At 39.0% G+C, this 17,066-nt stretch overlaps 1 protein-coding gene across 2 annotated transcripts in view; it reads left to right on the forward strand.

Moving 5' to 3' along the window:
* Positions 1-16,243, forward strand: part of LOC117570916 (dendritic arbor reduction protein 1) — a 37,620-nt gene extending 21,377 nt beyond the window's left edge. The window contains exons 2-6 of one of the 2 annotated variants that reach the window (XM_034252824.2): positions 3,906-4,473; positions 5,533-6,338; positions 6,438-7,176; positions 10,446-10,505; positions 15,598-16,243. In XM_034252824.2, the coding sequence (XP_034108715.1) occupies positions 3,906-4,473; positions 5,533-6,338; positions 6,438-7,176; positions 10,446-10,505; positions 15,598-15,785 (2,361 nt within the window). In that variant the 3' untranslated portion in view covers positions 15,786-16,243. The remainder of the gene's footprint in view (positions 1-3,905; positions 4,474-5,532; positions 6,339-6,437; positions 7,177-10,445; positions 10,506-15,597) is intronic. The other variant, XM_052003826.1, reaches the window with a different exon arrangement.
* Positions 16,244-17,066: the final 823 nt, after the last annotated feature.

Raw genomic sequence — 17,066 nt, forward strand, 5'->3', positions numbered from 1 at the left:
ACAGTATCCAACTGGGAATGGGAATTGGGAATAGAGTCTTGGCAATGGCATATTGGAAATTGGTCTGTGAGTGAGCCATAAAATTGGCCATTTTGCGTTTGGCTTTTCGAATTTGGATTTCGAATTCGTTTTTGACAGCTGCGCATAAAGTCGCTCATAAATGTCAGACGGAGACTGAAGAGATCTTGAAAACAAGTCGCTCCATAAAACTCTAAACAGAAAACCACCTTTAGAACTGTGGCAAATACGCTACAGAGTATAATAAATTAAATGGCTAAATGCTCTACGGGAATGTGGGAATAAATAATAGAAATGGGCGCCCACACAAAAAGAAAACCATCATAAATGAAATAGTGAAAAAGAATGCGTAAAACTTGAACTATTTATAGGCCAAATAAATGCGTATATTGGCTATAAATAACCTTTCATTCAAAATAAAAATGCAAAAAAAAAAGGAAAAGAAATTTAAAGGCTAACAACGAACCTTATTGTAGATTTACTACGCGACTATTAATATAAGTTAATATACTATGTGAACAACACTAATTTTATAGCTAAAAATATATTAGGCTTTAACATTAATTTCTCTTTTTGTTGTGATGCTCGAAGTATCTTTTTTATTGGCAAATTTATGAGTTAATAAAACGTAACAAATAAATAGTGGAGTACAACAAATTATGAGATAAGTAAACGCGTGTTTCTTGTAACTAATAATAATTATACTTAAATAGTCAAATATTGATTAGCAACCATTAAACTTTTAAAGACTACTTAAATATTACTAACATATAAAATTATGAGAACATTTAAGGAAAAAAAGCTAAAAATAAAGTAATTGAAAAACAAATCGAAGCTTTTTTTAATCTCTACTAATAGGGAAGTAGTACATCAATATACCAAAAATGGCATTCGGTATATTTTGCAGTATATTAATTCGGTATATTTTTATGGTGTCTCACAGTCGAGCTTTCTTACTTGTTAATAGCTACATTAATATTTTTATAGAAAAATTTATAAATTCTTAAAATGGAAAAATAACATTTATGCTATGATTTCACTTACAACAATTAAACAACAACTGACAACAATAGTAATGCTCTTTACCTTATTATTTAATGGTTATAACTAGGAAATATATTTCTTTATAGCTGCATTTATATTTTATTAGAAAAATCCATAAATTCTTGAAATAGTGAAATCAAATTTATTCTATACACTTACCTCGAAACAAAAGACAACAATTAAATAACAACTGACAACAATGATAATGTTCTTTGCGTTATTGCTCACCTCAAAATGGGCCAAATCCATATCAATAACCATAACAATATCAAAAAGACATTAGCACGAAGAGAGCGAGAGAGAAAGGAATAGGCAAACTCTTTCGCTCAATTTATGCAAATGTGTTTTCTGTACTTAATGCCCATTTATCGTCTGCCATTGTTGACAACGGCATTTTAATGCCTAAAAGCAAAGCAACAACAAATCACTTTTATAATAAATTGAAATTGAGAAAAAATAAAAATAACTTGGCGTACACACGTTTATTGAAAAGTATAAAATATGATAAGAGTTGAGAAAAAAAAACAGAATTACCTGTACATAATTTCTCTAAACAGAGAACTTGGCAAGCGAAAGCCCCCCCGAAAAGAACAGGTTCATAATTGAAATTCATGTTATTTCTTATGGGTTGTTGTTGTTATTGTTGTTGTTGTCAATGTGTCAGGCCTCCTCCTCAGCTTAAAGTACTTGTCGCTGCTAGTTGGAAGTTACCGTTGCGACTGTCGACCGTCGACTGTCGTCTGACGACTGGCAAAGTCCAACTGAACGATCGAACTAATGCCGTGGGGGCCACTTAAAGATTCCGCGACGCTCCAAGGCGACACGTTACGCATTTTTATGAGGTCATTTGCGTGTGACGCTCACTAAATGCGGCCCAACACACACTCACACACACACATACGCTTCATGCTCAGTCTGGCCAAGCTGGAAAATCGAAATCAATTCGTGGAAATGCGCCAAGAAAAGTTGCAGTCTAAGATTGTTACTCATAAGTTTTTTTTTCGTATATATTCGTGGGCCACAGGCAAATGGTAAAATCTATTAAAATTATCACACGCCATGTTGACCTCTGGGCCGAGCAAACATTTTTCAAGTACCGTTCCACATACTGCAAAAACCAAAAATGAAGTACACAAAAACAAAAACAACGAAAACAACGAAAAAAAATAAAACCACAGCCAATAAAATGAAAAATGCTGGCAAAAAATATTGCGGCAAAATCATTTGCCACGCTCGTAAATTTTCAGCTCATAAAAAGAAACGAACTACGTTGGTGGGTTTTATGTGTGTGTAAGTGTATGTGTGAGTCAGTGTTGTGCATATCTCGAATTGAGTCAGCGCTTAGCTTTTGTTTTTTTTTTTTTTTGTGGTCCAAAAAAATCCATTGGCGACCCTCTGATCGACACTCGACTCAAAGTTTTTATTTTTGGGTTGATATATTGCCCACCTTCTTGGCCAGGCCGAGGTTTGATTTGCATGTGAAAAGCCTGGAAAAAAAAAGTTTCTCTAATTTGCCAAATGATTATTATGTGTGCCTAAACAACGTTAAGTGTTGTCATAAATTAGCTGCCAAACAATGTTGTTGTTTGTCACTAAAGTCTTGAGTCTAACAGACACCCCAAAAAACGAGTAAGAAAGCTACAGTCGAGTGTGCTCGACTATGAGATACCTGTTACCCATTGTGAATAAAGGCAAAACTGTGCGATATTGAAGCAAAAATACTTAAATATAGCACTATTTCAAATATACCACAGAGTACTAAAACATATCAAATAATTGGACCGCAAAAATACTAAAATATACTGTATAATAAATTTAGTATATTGATGTAACCAACCCCCAACAACCGTTTTTACCCATACAAAAGAATTTCTAAAATAACTTCTACAATTTTTATTTGATTTTATAATACCCTTCTTCCCTATGGATAACGGGTATAAAAATTTGCCTACAGCAAAAGGCGACAATACTTTCAAGCCCATGGATTAAATTTTTTGTTGGCAAATAAAATTTCGAGAGATGAGCAAGCAAAGTTAAGCGAATTAATAAAATAAAAAGAGTAAGAGATTCTAGAAATTTACATTTATATTACGGAAACGATTTGATTGAAAAGAGTGCGAGAGTGTTGAAGTTGATATAAAATTCCATTAGCCTTAGAATTGATTACATCAATCAGTAGTAAATAAATACTGAGTATGGAATTCCAAAAGGATTAGCAATCAATAGTAAATAAATGATGTTTGTAATGAAATCTCTGGGTTATATAAATGATACTTTATAATGACAATTTCGCAAATAAATAGCTATAGCTGATGTGATTAATAGATCAGTTATATTTAGAGAAATTACCAAGATATTGCACGCGCCAAGTACTTAAGTGATAAGATCAATTGAGCTGAAGTGTTTTGTTTGTTTTTCAGTGGAATAAATTAAATGCAAAGAAAATTGACAGCGGCTTGAATATGGCAATAACATTTGTTGGCTAACAAATTGATTGGCATGCAATTAATTAACAATTTTCCAGGCGCCCCTTGAACAAAGTCGCTGTCTTAGCTTTAATGCTGACAGCGAACTTGCATGCGCATTAAGAAAGACAATAAAAGAATGTGTATGGGTATAAAATCAAAATCAGAGGACAAATCAACATAACAAATTTCGTTGCAAAAGAAACGAGAAACGAGAAAATTAAAGCGATGCTCGCCATAAAAATAAAGAAAAGAAAACGGGGCGAAATAAAGATAAGCGGAAAGTGGCAACGTCTCAGAGAGTGTTGGCCCAGCGATAAAAGTTTAATCAAAATTTATGAGAATTTACTAACGATTTTCTTGATCTCTTTTTTGCAGTCCCCGGAACTGGATTATCAGCTGATGGGACGTCTGCATAAGATTGAGCCGGCCGATGTTGAACTGGAAGTGTTGGCAGCGGCTGCTGCTGCATCCAACAACAACAACAACAATAGTACGAATAACAACAACAACAACAACAGCAGCAGCAACGACAGCCAAACGGGGAACAACAACAACAACAACAATTCGGCAGCCTCACAACATCATCACCATCATCAGTTCCATCATCATCACCTGCATTCGCATCATCATTCGCATTCGCATGCGCATCATCATCAGCATCATCATCAGCATTTGCATCACAGTCTCCAGAGCGGCGAGAGTGGAGCAGCTTTAGATGCTTGGCAGCTAGCTGCCTCCAGCTATGCCAGCGATCAGCAACAACAACAGCAACAACAACAACCCGCCATCTCGCCCAATTCCAATTCAAATTCCGCCTATGGATGCGCACCTCTCTACGATGGAGCGCCCTACGATGTGGCACTTGGGTATGCCGGGGCGACGGGCAACGGCGCGGGGGGCAATCCAGCATCTGCCAGCAGCGCCGAGAAGGAGTATCTATATGGTAAGTAGAAGATGGAGGGGAAGCTGGGCACACAAAATTACACGCATGGTGAAATCTCGCAAGTCAATAGCAAAACGACTAAACGAAGACAATGTCGCAGTCGTCGTCGTCGTCGTCGACGTTTGTTTCATAGCTGCGTTTCTCTCTGGCGAATGTGAAATTTGAGACACTATTTGGCAGACAAGCGGGAGACTGAGTGTAAGGCGTGTAGATTGAGGTCTACACGAACTTCAAATGCGCTGCAAACAGTTTTGGAGACTTTTCAAAATAAAAAGTTGCAAAAAATTCAATTTCACATTGTTTAAGTTTACCCAGAAATAATATAAGAATGTTAGTCTTAAACAAAGAGTGAGAAATTTAATTTGAATAGAGTCTATTCTGAACTCTCCACTCTCCAAACTTTTCAATCTCCACGCTTAGCTCACAAAAAAAAATCAATTAAAAATAGAAGAAATTTAACCACAGACATAATTGAGAAATGAAATAATGAATATGAATATAAAACTTAAGATTAAGCTCTCTTTAGTCTCCAGTCTATCAGTCCTGAGACTTCAGTATCTTTCATTAGATTAAATAGTCGTAAGACTTCTGTATCCACTCTTAACTCTCCACACTTCAAATAAATCAATCAAACTTTTACTACTTTGAAACATTAGGGAAAATAGTCTTTAGTCTTCAGTCTTCACTCTCAGCTCTCCACGCTTAAATTGAGTTACAACAAAATGAATCAGAAGTATAAGAAGTTTCACTAATAAGGTGAAAATAATATACTCAAACCTAAGATTAAACACACTTTAGAGTTTAGTCTCCACTCTCAACTCTCCACACACTAAAATTCTAAACTATTCAGTCGCAGTTAACGCTCAGCTAAAAATAGTCAAACAAATCGTTTGGCTGTTTATAAATTTCATGCATATGCGAGATTTCTTTGTTTACATTAATAATTCCACTGCGAGTATCTTTCGATGGATTTGCATAAGGCATTAGCAAGTTACAGTTGTTGTATACGTGGTAGTAGTATTATAAACCGATTTCCTTTACCCCACACTTTAAATGTAGAAACCAAAAACAAAGAGGCTCTCTTCGGCGATCCCCTCGACGATCCATATCAACGGCCAGCGCTGTGGGATGATATTGCCACCTCAATACAGAATATTGATCCAGAGAATGCGCTGATGCTGAGTGCCAGCAATGCGGTGGCACACGGCAGCAACAGCAGCGACAATCCAGCGGCAGCGGCAGCAACACAACAACAGCAGCAACAGTTGCTGCCACAGGTCAAAATGGAAGCAATAGATGAAACTCTGCTCGAAACTTTCTCGACACCAATGCTCAGTCCCATGGAGATAAAAACTGAAAAGCAGCAGCGACAACAGCAACAGCAACACCAGCAGCAACAACAACAACACCATCAGCAGCAGCAGCAACAGCAACAACAACATTACCATCAGCAGCAGCAGCAGCAACACTATCAGCAACATTATCAACAACAGCAGCAACACTTGTACCAGCATCATCCGAGTCTCTCGTTGCCTGGCCTGCCACCCGCTGCTGAAGTTGTTGAGCTGCAGCTGCATCAGCAACAGCAGCAGCAGCAACATCAGCACAGTGGCAGCAACAGCCCAAAGCAAACGCAAGCGGGCAACGACAGCAGCAACTCCTATCAGCAACAATACGCATCTCAGCTGAGCAGCGCATCAGCCGCTGGCTATCTGAACAGTAGCAGCAACAACAACAGCAGCAGCAGCAATAGCAATGTGTCTGGTGGCACCAGCAGCAACAGTAGCAACAACAACAGCAGCAACAGCATCGTCACCAGCAGCAGCAGCAGCAACAGCTATGGCTACAGCTGGCACAGCAGTCAGGTGAGAGAATCGTGCTCAACCTTTTGACAGCTCCCACAACAACAACAATAACAACAAACTCCAACTCTTTCTATGCTCTCTCTCTACTTTTCTCCTTAGACATTTCACACCAAATACCAAATACACCCGCCATCAGCAGCTGTCACAGCGTCACCAAACACTGCCACGCCCACAGCTCAACATCTACTACAACAGCAGCAACAACAACAACAGCAGCAACAACAGTTGCAGCTTTGTCCACCGGCTGCGCCCAGCACGCCCTCGGTTAGCTCTGCCTCCTCATCGGCGGGCAGCGCCTCCTCGAACTCGTCGAGCTCCAACTCGACGCGCCACATGTTCGTGCCCCCGCTGACGCCGCCCAGCTCAGATCCCGGCAGTCCAGGCGCCTCCATGGTGGCTGCTGCTGCTGCCGTTGCTCAGGCCCAGAGACGCAGCACGCCACCGCCGCCCTATCAGCAGGGACACGGATTGGTTGGCCTGTGTCCCAGTCTGGTCAATCCGGCGCCTACGTTGCAGCTGCTAGGCGCTACCACGCCCACTACGCTCACCACTCTCACGCCCGCCCATGCAGCAACTGCCGCCGCAGCAGCAGCAGCTCAACAACAACAACAGCAGCAGCAACAACAACAACAGACTGTGTCACAGCCACCGCCACCTCCAAGCAGCGGAGGAGGAGGAAGCGGAGGAGGAGGAGGAGGACGACGTGGCAGGCACTCGCATCATCAGCCAGGGACGCCAGCTCACATCGCCAGTCTGATGAGCGTGCGCACTGTGCGCTATAATCGACGCAATAATCCTGAGCTGGAGAAGCGACGCATCCATCACTGTGATTTTGTGGGTGAGTGCAATCTTTAACTTCGTCAACTAGTTGTCCCACTTTCCCCTCGCCCCACTCTCGCACAGCTTCTGCTTGGGATGCGCTGCATGCTTAAGTCGTTTATCATTTCGCGCGCTTTGCGACACTTTCCAAGCATGTCTTCTGTTCCCCTTCCCCGCTGGCATTACATCGTCTAGTACTCAACTTAGCCACATCAGATCTTGTTCTCATTGCGCATGCGTAGCGCGTTTTTCCAATCGGCATTTATTTATTCTCCATTTATCTATACATTTATTTATTATCTTTCCGTCCGTTTCATGCCATTTGCCATTGACAGCTGTTGTGGCGCTTTTTCTAATTTTGTTCCCCTCTTTTGTAATTCTAATTAGCCAGTGCCATACTTATGTAAGAGACTCTCTCATCTGTCTGTCTTTCTGTCTGTCTGACTGACTCAAGCTGCGTTATAGTTGAATTTTCAATGTCAGACTTGGCATTTTGTTGACTATGAGCTTAACGGCGAGTTGCAGTTAGTGTGTGAAAGGGAAGTGTCTCTTTCTTTTTAAAAACAATCAAGTGAAGCTACAAAAATAAACAAATGTGCTAGAAAGTAAAAGCAAATAGTACTAAAACAAAAGCAGTGAAATCTATGAAACATCATAGGAAATATAAACAAATGTGAAATTGTTAGAGGTAAGAATATAAGTAATCTATATTAAAAAGTTGGTTGAATGAAAAAGTCTGCAGAGCATTTTAGCAAACAATATAAAGATGATTGTTTAAAACACATGTTTATTTAAAATTAAGGTCAAATAAAACTTTTGTAAATAAATTTGATTTAACATCAAACAAACTGCAGCTAATGAAATACCTTTTATCCTTACAAAAATTAAACAAGATTATTCCAAAAACAAGTTAGAAAGATATTGAAGAGCGAAATAGTGTATACCGGAAAAGTACTGAAATGTACCGAAGACTATATTTGGCATACCTAGTTAAAAATATACCAGATATACCAAGAATCGTGACTAGCTTATTCTGGAGCTACAAAGTTTTAGTACCCTTCTACCAAATGATTATCGGGTATAAAAAAACTTTTAATTGCCATCAATTTTAATACAAAAGTATATAATTATACTGAATTACACAAATGAAATTACCACGCTCAGTTGAAGTAACAGTTAAAGCAAATGAGGAAACCAATATCTGTACACAAATAAGTAAACTTTAATAACATATCAATGAACTCATCTGCTGTGTGAATCGACGATGTGAAATTCCACTTATAGTAATTTGAATGAAGCAACAACTGAATGGAAGCTTATGCCAAATAGAGACAAATCGCTTAAGTAGCGGCAAACTGAGGAGCTTCCAAAAATAGTTAATGCTATCAGCGTGGATCAATCAGAAACATTGAATCGAATCAAATACTTTACATACACGTGAATTCGTTTCGATGTGTGTCTGTGAGTGTGTGTATCCATTAGCTTGGAAGGAGAACCCAAAAAGCACTTAACCCGAAACTAAATGCCTGACGTTGTCTAGCCAAGCGATCGTCTGTCCATCTATTGAATGTCTGTCGGTGGCGTCTCTGGCTCTGGCTCTGTGGCTACGTGCGTTGCCACTAATAAATAATTGACAATTGTCTGACACGTTTGCCGTGGCCATTTTTAGACAAAACAAACAAAAATAAAAAAAAGACCACAAATATTGGAGCTGCTGCTGCTGCCCCCCTCGATCAAACGATTGCTGCCTTGGCCAAGCTACAAAAATGTTGTCCAAATGAAGTTATTATGCCATAAACGCACGCATCAGACTGCAAGACTTGCAACTTGCAACTCCAACTGTGAGTGCGACTGCAAGTTGCACACGACTCGCGACGAGATTGCAACTGCGTGGCAAGTGAGTTATGTCTCAGAAGTTGGCTGTGATCAGCAATCCTCGTAACTCGTAACACAGTCCAAGCCAATCACGCGTCTAACTGTCATCGTTGTTGTTGTTGCTGTTGTTGTTGTTGTTGGTTTCTTTTGCTTGGCGTCGACGCAACATTCTTGACTCGCTTTTTAGCTATCAATTCGCTTTGGCCATGTTTGTCAGCTTGGTGCGAGTATTTTTAGCCGCCAACTTTTGGCATTGTCTTTTGTATGCGAGGCACGTTGTACTCAGCTTTCAATTAGAGCGGACGTGTTGGGATCTCTAAGCATCCTTTTATGCCTGAGACGAGGTAAATGTCTCATGCTGTGTCCGCAAGTGAATCTTGTGCAAAACTTTCACCCAACTTAGTTCCCAGCTACTCGACACAACATCAGTTGCAAGTTGCAACTTGAAGCTTGCAACTGGCATCTTGCAGCATCCATCTTACATCTCGCATTTCGCATCTTACTCGCATCTACCAGCTGCATGGGCTTAATTAAAGGCGATGACGCCCACTGACCCACTGCTGCTGCTGTTGCAACAACCACAGCTGCCTTTTGCAACCCAACTTCACTCTTTTCTCGACTGTTTTCTCATAGTCATCTTATCAAGATTTTCGGCTGTGCTTCAAATGTGTTGGCTCTGCGCCCCAAAATAAATTGTGCATTCAATTTTCAGCAACTGGTCAAGCAGATATCCACTTTAAATTACACCAAAATGCTGCATGCAACAGCTTAGCTAATGCCAGATTTTAAGTCTTTAGCAAATCGTTGCAATCAGTCAGCAAGTCTTTTTTTCTTCTTTTACTTGCTAGAATTGATGAGTGACTCAATTGGTATATTACTTACTAGTATTACTTTCATTTCAGCAATGAATTACAATCTTTTTTTTCAATATTTTGCTTTAGTCACTAAATAGCATTCAAAGTTTATTTGGGTACCAACTTCTTAAAGCATTCTTTCCTTTGAATTCATTATTTAGTTAACACATTCCAAAAATAAATAAGTAATTGATATCTTCCCAAATGCTCAATGATTTAACATTGATTTTTCATACTTTGCAAGTATTTTAAGAGCTCAAGCCAATCCTATATTTATATTTTATTTTTAATTATCATTCAATTTATTGATTAGCTCTTCATTTAAAAATCGATGTGTCTGTTCAATCGTCTAAATTATGTTGCCAGCGCATCTACAAAACTGCCAAAGAATTTCTTTAGCTGTCTTTGAAATATACCGAATAAATCTCTCTAATTTTCCCTCCCTCTTTCTTGTTTTACATACGTATATATTCGCTTTAATTGTGCATAAATCTTTCCAGCTTTTCCCAACTATCGAACTATCGAATTTAACGACTTCTTTCTCCAATTCTCTTCTCAGGTTGTTCCAAGGTGTATACGAAGAGCTCACATTTGAAGGCGCATCAAAGGATACACACTGGTGAGTTGTTATTGATTGTTAACTGCACTACTGACCCACCCATCACCCACCTGGCTTCAGTTACAAAGTAGCCGCAAGCCACACACTCACATAGAGAGTTCAATGCTGGGACAGCAGCAACCAGAGCGTTTGTAGGCGTGGGCTGGCTTATTACCACACCACAGATCGGCTGACGATGAGCTGTAGCATGGAGTATATAGTACATTGCGCAGCTGCATTGGGCAACTGACTTGACTTGGCGGAGGCAACAACAACAACAAAAAAAGAGACTTTTGATTAATTCGCGCGCTCATATTTGTAGTTGCCAGCACATAATTTGCCAAGAGCTTGCAGCGCCTTTTGCTTTTTTCAATTTCGTTGCAAAAATACAACCACAAAAATCGTGATTTCTACGGTTTGTTTTTGTTTCGGTTTTTCTTCTCGTTTCGAGTTGTTGTTGTTGTTGGTCGGAGTTTTTTTGTGGTCAGTTGCAACATCAACATCAACAACATCAACAATCGCCAATCGCCAACGCCATCAGCTGGGCGCACGTTTGGCCTGCATTTCCTTCTTGCTCAGATTACACTTGACGTTATTTTCAGTTGCTTCAGACGTCGTTCTGTCCTACACTCAGTCTCTTGGACTGAGTTGCCTCCCTGACTGCCTCCCGTTGTTGCCTGATGTTGTTGATCACCTGTCTTCGTTTTATGGGCCACACGTTTTATGCCCCTGATTCGACGACGTTGCGACTGCCAACTTGGCGACTTTCAACTCTCGACCCAGCCCCAAAAAAAAAAAAAAAAAAAGCAACCGCGATCTGCTGCTTTAGCCTTCTCAGTCTCCTCATCTCCTTGTTGTTTTTATTAATCGCACATGACCAGCTGATTTATGCGCAAACTTAAAACGCTGCATTAAAAAACATTTTATTATTATGATTTTGCGCTGTGCTGCGCTGATTTTCACTTAACTGATAAACTTAACGCCCCAGCTAAAGGAAAACGAGACATTTGATGAACCCGACGACAAGTGCTCAATGCAAAAATAACAGATTCAAGGTGAAATTAGCGATGCTCTTTCATACTATGCGATTATTATGTAATTGTTTTGCTTGTACAAAATACTTGAAAATGAATTATTATTCAATTTTATAAATATAAATTTAAACTCTCAAATGAAATATTTAAAATTTTTGTTAAACTTCCATTCAAGTTCTTAAAGTTTTGCTGTTTTACCTTCTCATTTTGCCGTCTTCCTTTTCTCCAGCACACTTTATCTAGGACACTTCAATGCTAACCCATAAATCTTCGTTTTAAGCGGCTTTAATTGCCTGCCTCCGCCCGCCCAGGGCCAACACGAACAACCGCGCTGCATCTTGTGGCCTAATGCTCAAGTGCCTTAGTTCATATCTTTTGGCCAGACTATTTTGCAGTTGATTTTTTGAGTGGGGCTACCGTCTGATGGCTGTCCGTTTGTTTGGCTTTTGACTTAGTTAACGTCGCGTCGTCACACGCCCAACCTAAACACACACACACACACACTCTTACACTTGTGAACACACATTTTTCATGCAATTTTGAAGCTGCGGCATTTTGGTGGCGCCAGACAACAGCTGGAGTGTTGTCGCTGCTGATTAGCAGGCCAGGGCAATGTAGAAGAGCATTAGGTTTTTTTGTTTTTCGTTATTTTGGTCTCTCAATATTTGCAGGAAAAACGCACAAAATCATTTCATGCATATCCCCTAGGCAAGTTCGTTGCCTAAGTCTTTTGTTTTCGGAGTCGTAAATTTGGCGTATTTATTTGAGCTTTTTGTTTTTATCTGGACGCGACGATTAGAAAATCACTTGGTAACTAATCTTTATGCGGCAAACGAACGCATAAATTGTGCATATCAGCAGACAGACAGAGAGGACAGCCCGAGTCCCTCCCTAGGTGGAAAACTGAAAGACTGAATGTGTAGCTCGGGCTCTAGCTGTGGCTGTGTTGTGTAGATTGCCCACCGGGCTGGGCTTATTTTGTACTGATTTGTTTGCTAATATGTTTGCGTTGCCATAAATTAGTTTGATTTTTATGCCACGGCTGGAACTGGAGGAGGTCCAATCGGGACTTGGACTCGCGACTCGGACTCTGCGCCTGGGTTGAGTGTGAGGCCTGCGGCTAGTCGTGTCTTCGAGCTCGTTTTGGGCACTCGAAGCCTTAATTTATATGTATGTAAATGTGTGTGTGTGTGTTTGTATTTATGAGTAGGTTGATTGTTAGTGCATGTTGCGCTTATCGCGCGCTCTTGGTTAAAAATTATGAAGTAATTCCGTTCGTTTTTATCGCATTGCGTTCATCGCACATTACAAAACAACAATTTACATAACTTTAACTTTTTGTTTGTTGTCTGATCCGATGCTGATGCTGATCTTTGTTTTGCTTAATTTTTTGCGCGTTGCCAAATGATATTCCCACGAGTGTGGCGATAGCGTTGCTCTATGTTGTTTGTTCTATTTGGGCAGCTGGCTGTGGCCATCGATGACTCAACTCAGCATCAAAGCCCAGCCATTTATCAATGTTTTTTTGCCCTCAAACAAAAGCTTCTTACACACACACACACTGACAGAAATCGAGAAGAACTGGCTTGTAAGTGTCGATAGGTAAATTTTTTTTGATTATGTTCAGTCATCTTCGAGGCACTTAAATTCATTAAAAGAGATCTAAATAAACCAATAAGTCACGCCACGAGTCGCCCGTATTGAGTTTCTAGACGAAAATCCTACAAAAGTGTCAGCTGAGTGCCACTCCAAGTGCCTCAACTTGAGCGAAGTATCTCCCTCTTCCTCTCTGAAGGGGAATTTCATTCGAAGAAAAAAACTAGACTTGTAAAATACAAATAACGACAACAACAACAGCAACAACTTGTGAGTGATAAATGTTGTGAAAAGGGTTTCAGGGCTTAGATGAGCTTAGAAGTGCGACTTAATTCCGCTGTAGTGTCATCGAAGTGTGAAGAGATTTGACTGGCAAAATATTATCCATTATATTATTTACAGACATTTGAGAAAAAGACAATTGCAGAAGAGCATTATAAATGACACAAATAAATCAAATTATAAATCGAATAAAATTACAAAGCTGCAGTATTATCGATAGAGTTAATCCCTAATATTTTCTTATCGGAAATCTACAACAATCATCGATATTCGCAGAGTTGTATTTACATATGAGGTGTAATTTATATATTAACTGCTTTACACACATTTAAAATTAACCACAATCATAGAGGCTTCCCATTGTCAAAAGATGGCAGAATCTAAATATAAATCGAACAAAGATGCAAAATAAAATAATTTGCAGCAGTTCAGCACTATCGATAGGTCAATCGCTAACACATTTGCACAGGAAATCTATATATTACTCGCCTTACAGACATTTAAAATAAACTCTAGTAGATACAAAATCTGAATATGAATTAAATAAAGTTGGAATGTAAACACTATCGATAAATCTTGATCGATATTTTATTATATCCAAATCTAAAACAAACATCGATATCTGCAGTGTTGCATTTACATAAAAGAGAACCCCTGAAAGCTTTGCTCTCTCAAATATTCATGTTTAAACATATATATTTACACAATTGAAAATAACTGAGAATCAGTCAAGGGTATTGATCCACAGCCAATTGAATTCGATGTGGACACCAAAGTAAACTATTCAATGTAGTACTTCGCTTGAGTGGGCTTCAGTTTGGAATGGAGCACGGAAAGACAATGGCTGGATAATGCCATAAAATGTCAAGTTCAGCAAAATTTAAAACCGCAATAATTATTTCATTCAATTTCAGTTTGAACACGAATGTTTATGCTTATGTTGATGTTGATGTGGATGTTGATGTCGCTGTTTATGCTTATGTGTTGTGTATAGCACAGCAATCGGGCTTGTAATGCCGAAAACACTTGGATACCTCAGAGATATACAAACATATGTATGCCGACAATTTGAGCGACCAGTTGGAGGGAATTAGTCATAGAGCAGCGGGGTAAAAAAAACAGAAACAGTATTGGGCACCGGCCGGTCGCATTTCTGTTTTGTACCTCGACATGAGCTAAGCTGAGCAAAAGTCACTTGCAAATGTCGTCGTGTTTGTTTTGTTGTCGATGTCGTTGTGTTGTTGTTGAAGTTGCTGTTACCTTTTGCTGTGTTGCTGGTAATGGGCCATCGTCAGCCGCAAGAGTCGTGTGCCACAGCAAAAAACCGAAACCAAAAAACTGACTCCGTATCATAAAATACGAGAGACTGAGCGTAAGTCTGACTGCGAATTGACTTACCATTTGTTTGCTCCAGCTGCCGTTTGCTTGTCGTCATCGTCGTGTCGTTGTTCCCAAGTTACATGAAAATTCAATGAAAATGTTAATTTGTGAATACATGTTTAAAGCACATTGCTGCTGCACTCGTATGTCAATGCAAGACAAGTAGCTCTTTGATGACATACTCTACTCCACTCTGTTCCACGGCAGTTCAGCATCGTGCCTCACTAGTTAACCAAATTAAAGGAGAGTCATCGTCGCATACAAATAACATATCAATCCCTAAATCACAATATGACAAAATCTTTGATTGCTTGCTGGTGCTTTGGCAGTTCACTCAAACAACTTTTAGGCCCTGACTTTATACATCGTCATATAAAGACTTTGAAATTCATTAAGAAAATGATTGGGAATATAATTCTTCCATCTACATAAATTCATGTTAAATCGATAGTTATCTATATATTTTACAATATGTGCGTGTATCTTGAGATCTAAAACTTGAAATGTCAAAAATTCAACTTCGAAACATTGCAATAATAATAATAATAAGCTCTGGTATTTTCGTTTGTTTTCGTTTTGTAGAGAATTTATATTAAAAACAAAAAGTGAGCAAATAAATGTAGTTTGGCCAGTATAATGATTTAAAATTGTCGGTTGGTTGTGGTTGAAATTTCTTTTCCAATTTTTAACTAAATAAAATTGAAAACCATATAGAACACTAAATTTTACAAGGCTTCAGCTATTCCAGCTATACTTTTCTACTATAGAATTCAATTCTAAGAATCTTATTAAATAATAAACTATTTTCTATTTCCTTACAGGTGAAAAACCCTACACGTGCCAGTGGCCTGAATGCGAATGGCGCTTCGCTCGCTCCGATGAACTGACGCGACATTATCGCAAACACACTGGCGCCAAGCCCTTCAAGTGCATCGTCTGTGAGCGCAGCTTTGCGCGAAGTGATCATCTGGCACTCCACATGAAGCGCCACATGCCCAAGAATAAGTGAGGAGAGGCAGCAGCAGAAGGAAAGGAAGTTGGAGGAGGAGTCGCTGCAGCAGCTAGCAGCTACAAATCAACTATATCACAATCCAAAGGACTTTAGTTAAGATAAATTTGAAAAATAAAAAAAAGAATTGTTTAGTAAATGGTTACTACTACATATTAATAATAATAATAATATAAATAATCACAACCTGAATACTAATTAATGTAAGAAGTAAAGTATAGAAGGCATTCGAGTTCAGCTTTACGCCAATTGTGCCTCAGCCTGATCCCAGCTCTCTAGATATTGGCTCGATCTACCGAAAAGAGAGCAAAGTATCTCTTTTCGCTCGCTCTTTCTTGCAAAACTCAAGCGTATTTTAAGTAAATGAAATTTCCACCTGCTTAACTACTACATTTAAATGCAAATCTAAATCTAAGCACCAAAATCCTAACCAACGACAACTCATCACACACAAAAAACAAACAAATCATAAACATCGTAGTTTATTAGGTCTAAGTGTTCAAAATCTTTTCTCCTCTATCTGCCACTCAATTAATGCGATGGCCCCGTGTATTAAAGTGCATATATTACATACTATACTAGATTATAGATCCTTGTATCATTTATCTAAATGTAGGACAACATTATCGCCATTTGTGTCATTTGTCGCCTAGTTTCTGTATAGTTTTTTCCCCTTAGCCATAAACTTATGTTAGTCTGTATGTATGTGTATTGTATTGTATGTTAATCTATAATTTCAGATATAACATATGTATGTTTATCTGGTAGTAGTTGATACCGAGTACTCTACGTAGCTAGCGTATTAATGTATGTAATCTTATGTGTCTCTATATCGTTTCTAAACACCAAAAAGTGCTGGCACAAAATCATCAAATAATAAAATGTTTTTGAAAAACCAAATTGGCTTTTTTATTTCCTCACAGACTCGAGTTATAAATTAAACCGTTGGCTCATCGAATGTGTAACTGATTGGAAGGAGAACTGGCAATATGAATTTGCCACCCTCATAGGGAGTATCTTTAGCCCCATCGAGGGTCACTAGCCACCTAAACAGATTGTCATGAATCATCTGAACTTTGCAGAGTTCGATCGCATTACGCTTTAAGATTGATAGCTCGAGTTACAAACGACGCAAGGCAATTCGATTGACGTCCACCTGACTGGCGATGCCATCGCCTTCAGTTGCCGTACTTTCAACTTCAATATTCTAGAACTTTGTCGCTGTACGAAAGTTCGAGCTGACTCAGTATCGAAAATATAGTCTTGTAACTTGCATTAGCA

Source organism: Drosophila albomicans, chromosome 3 (assembly GCF_009650485.2).
Source record: "Drosophila albomicans strain 15112-1751.03 chromosome 3, ASM965048v2, whole genome shotgun sequence".
In the NCBI taxonomy this organism is placed as follows: Eukaryota; Metazoa; Arthropoda; class Insecta; order Diptera; family Drosophilidae; genus Drosophila; species Drosophila albomicans.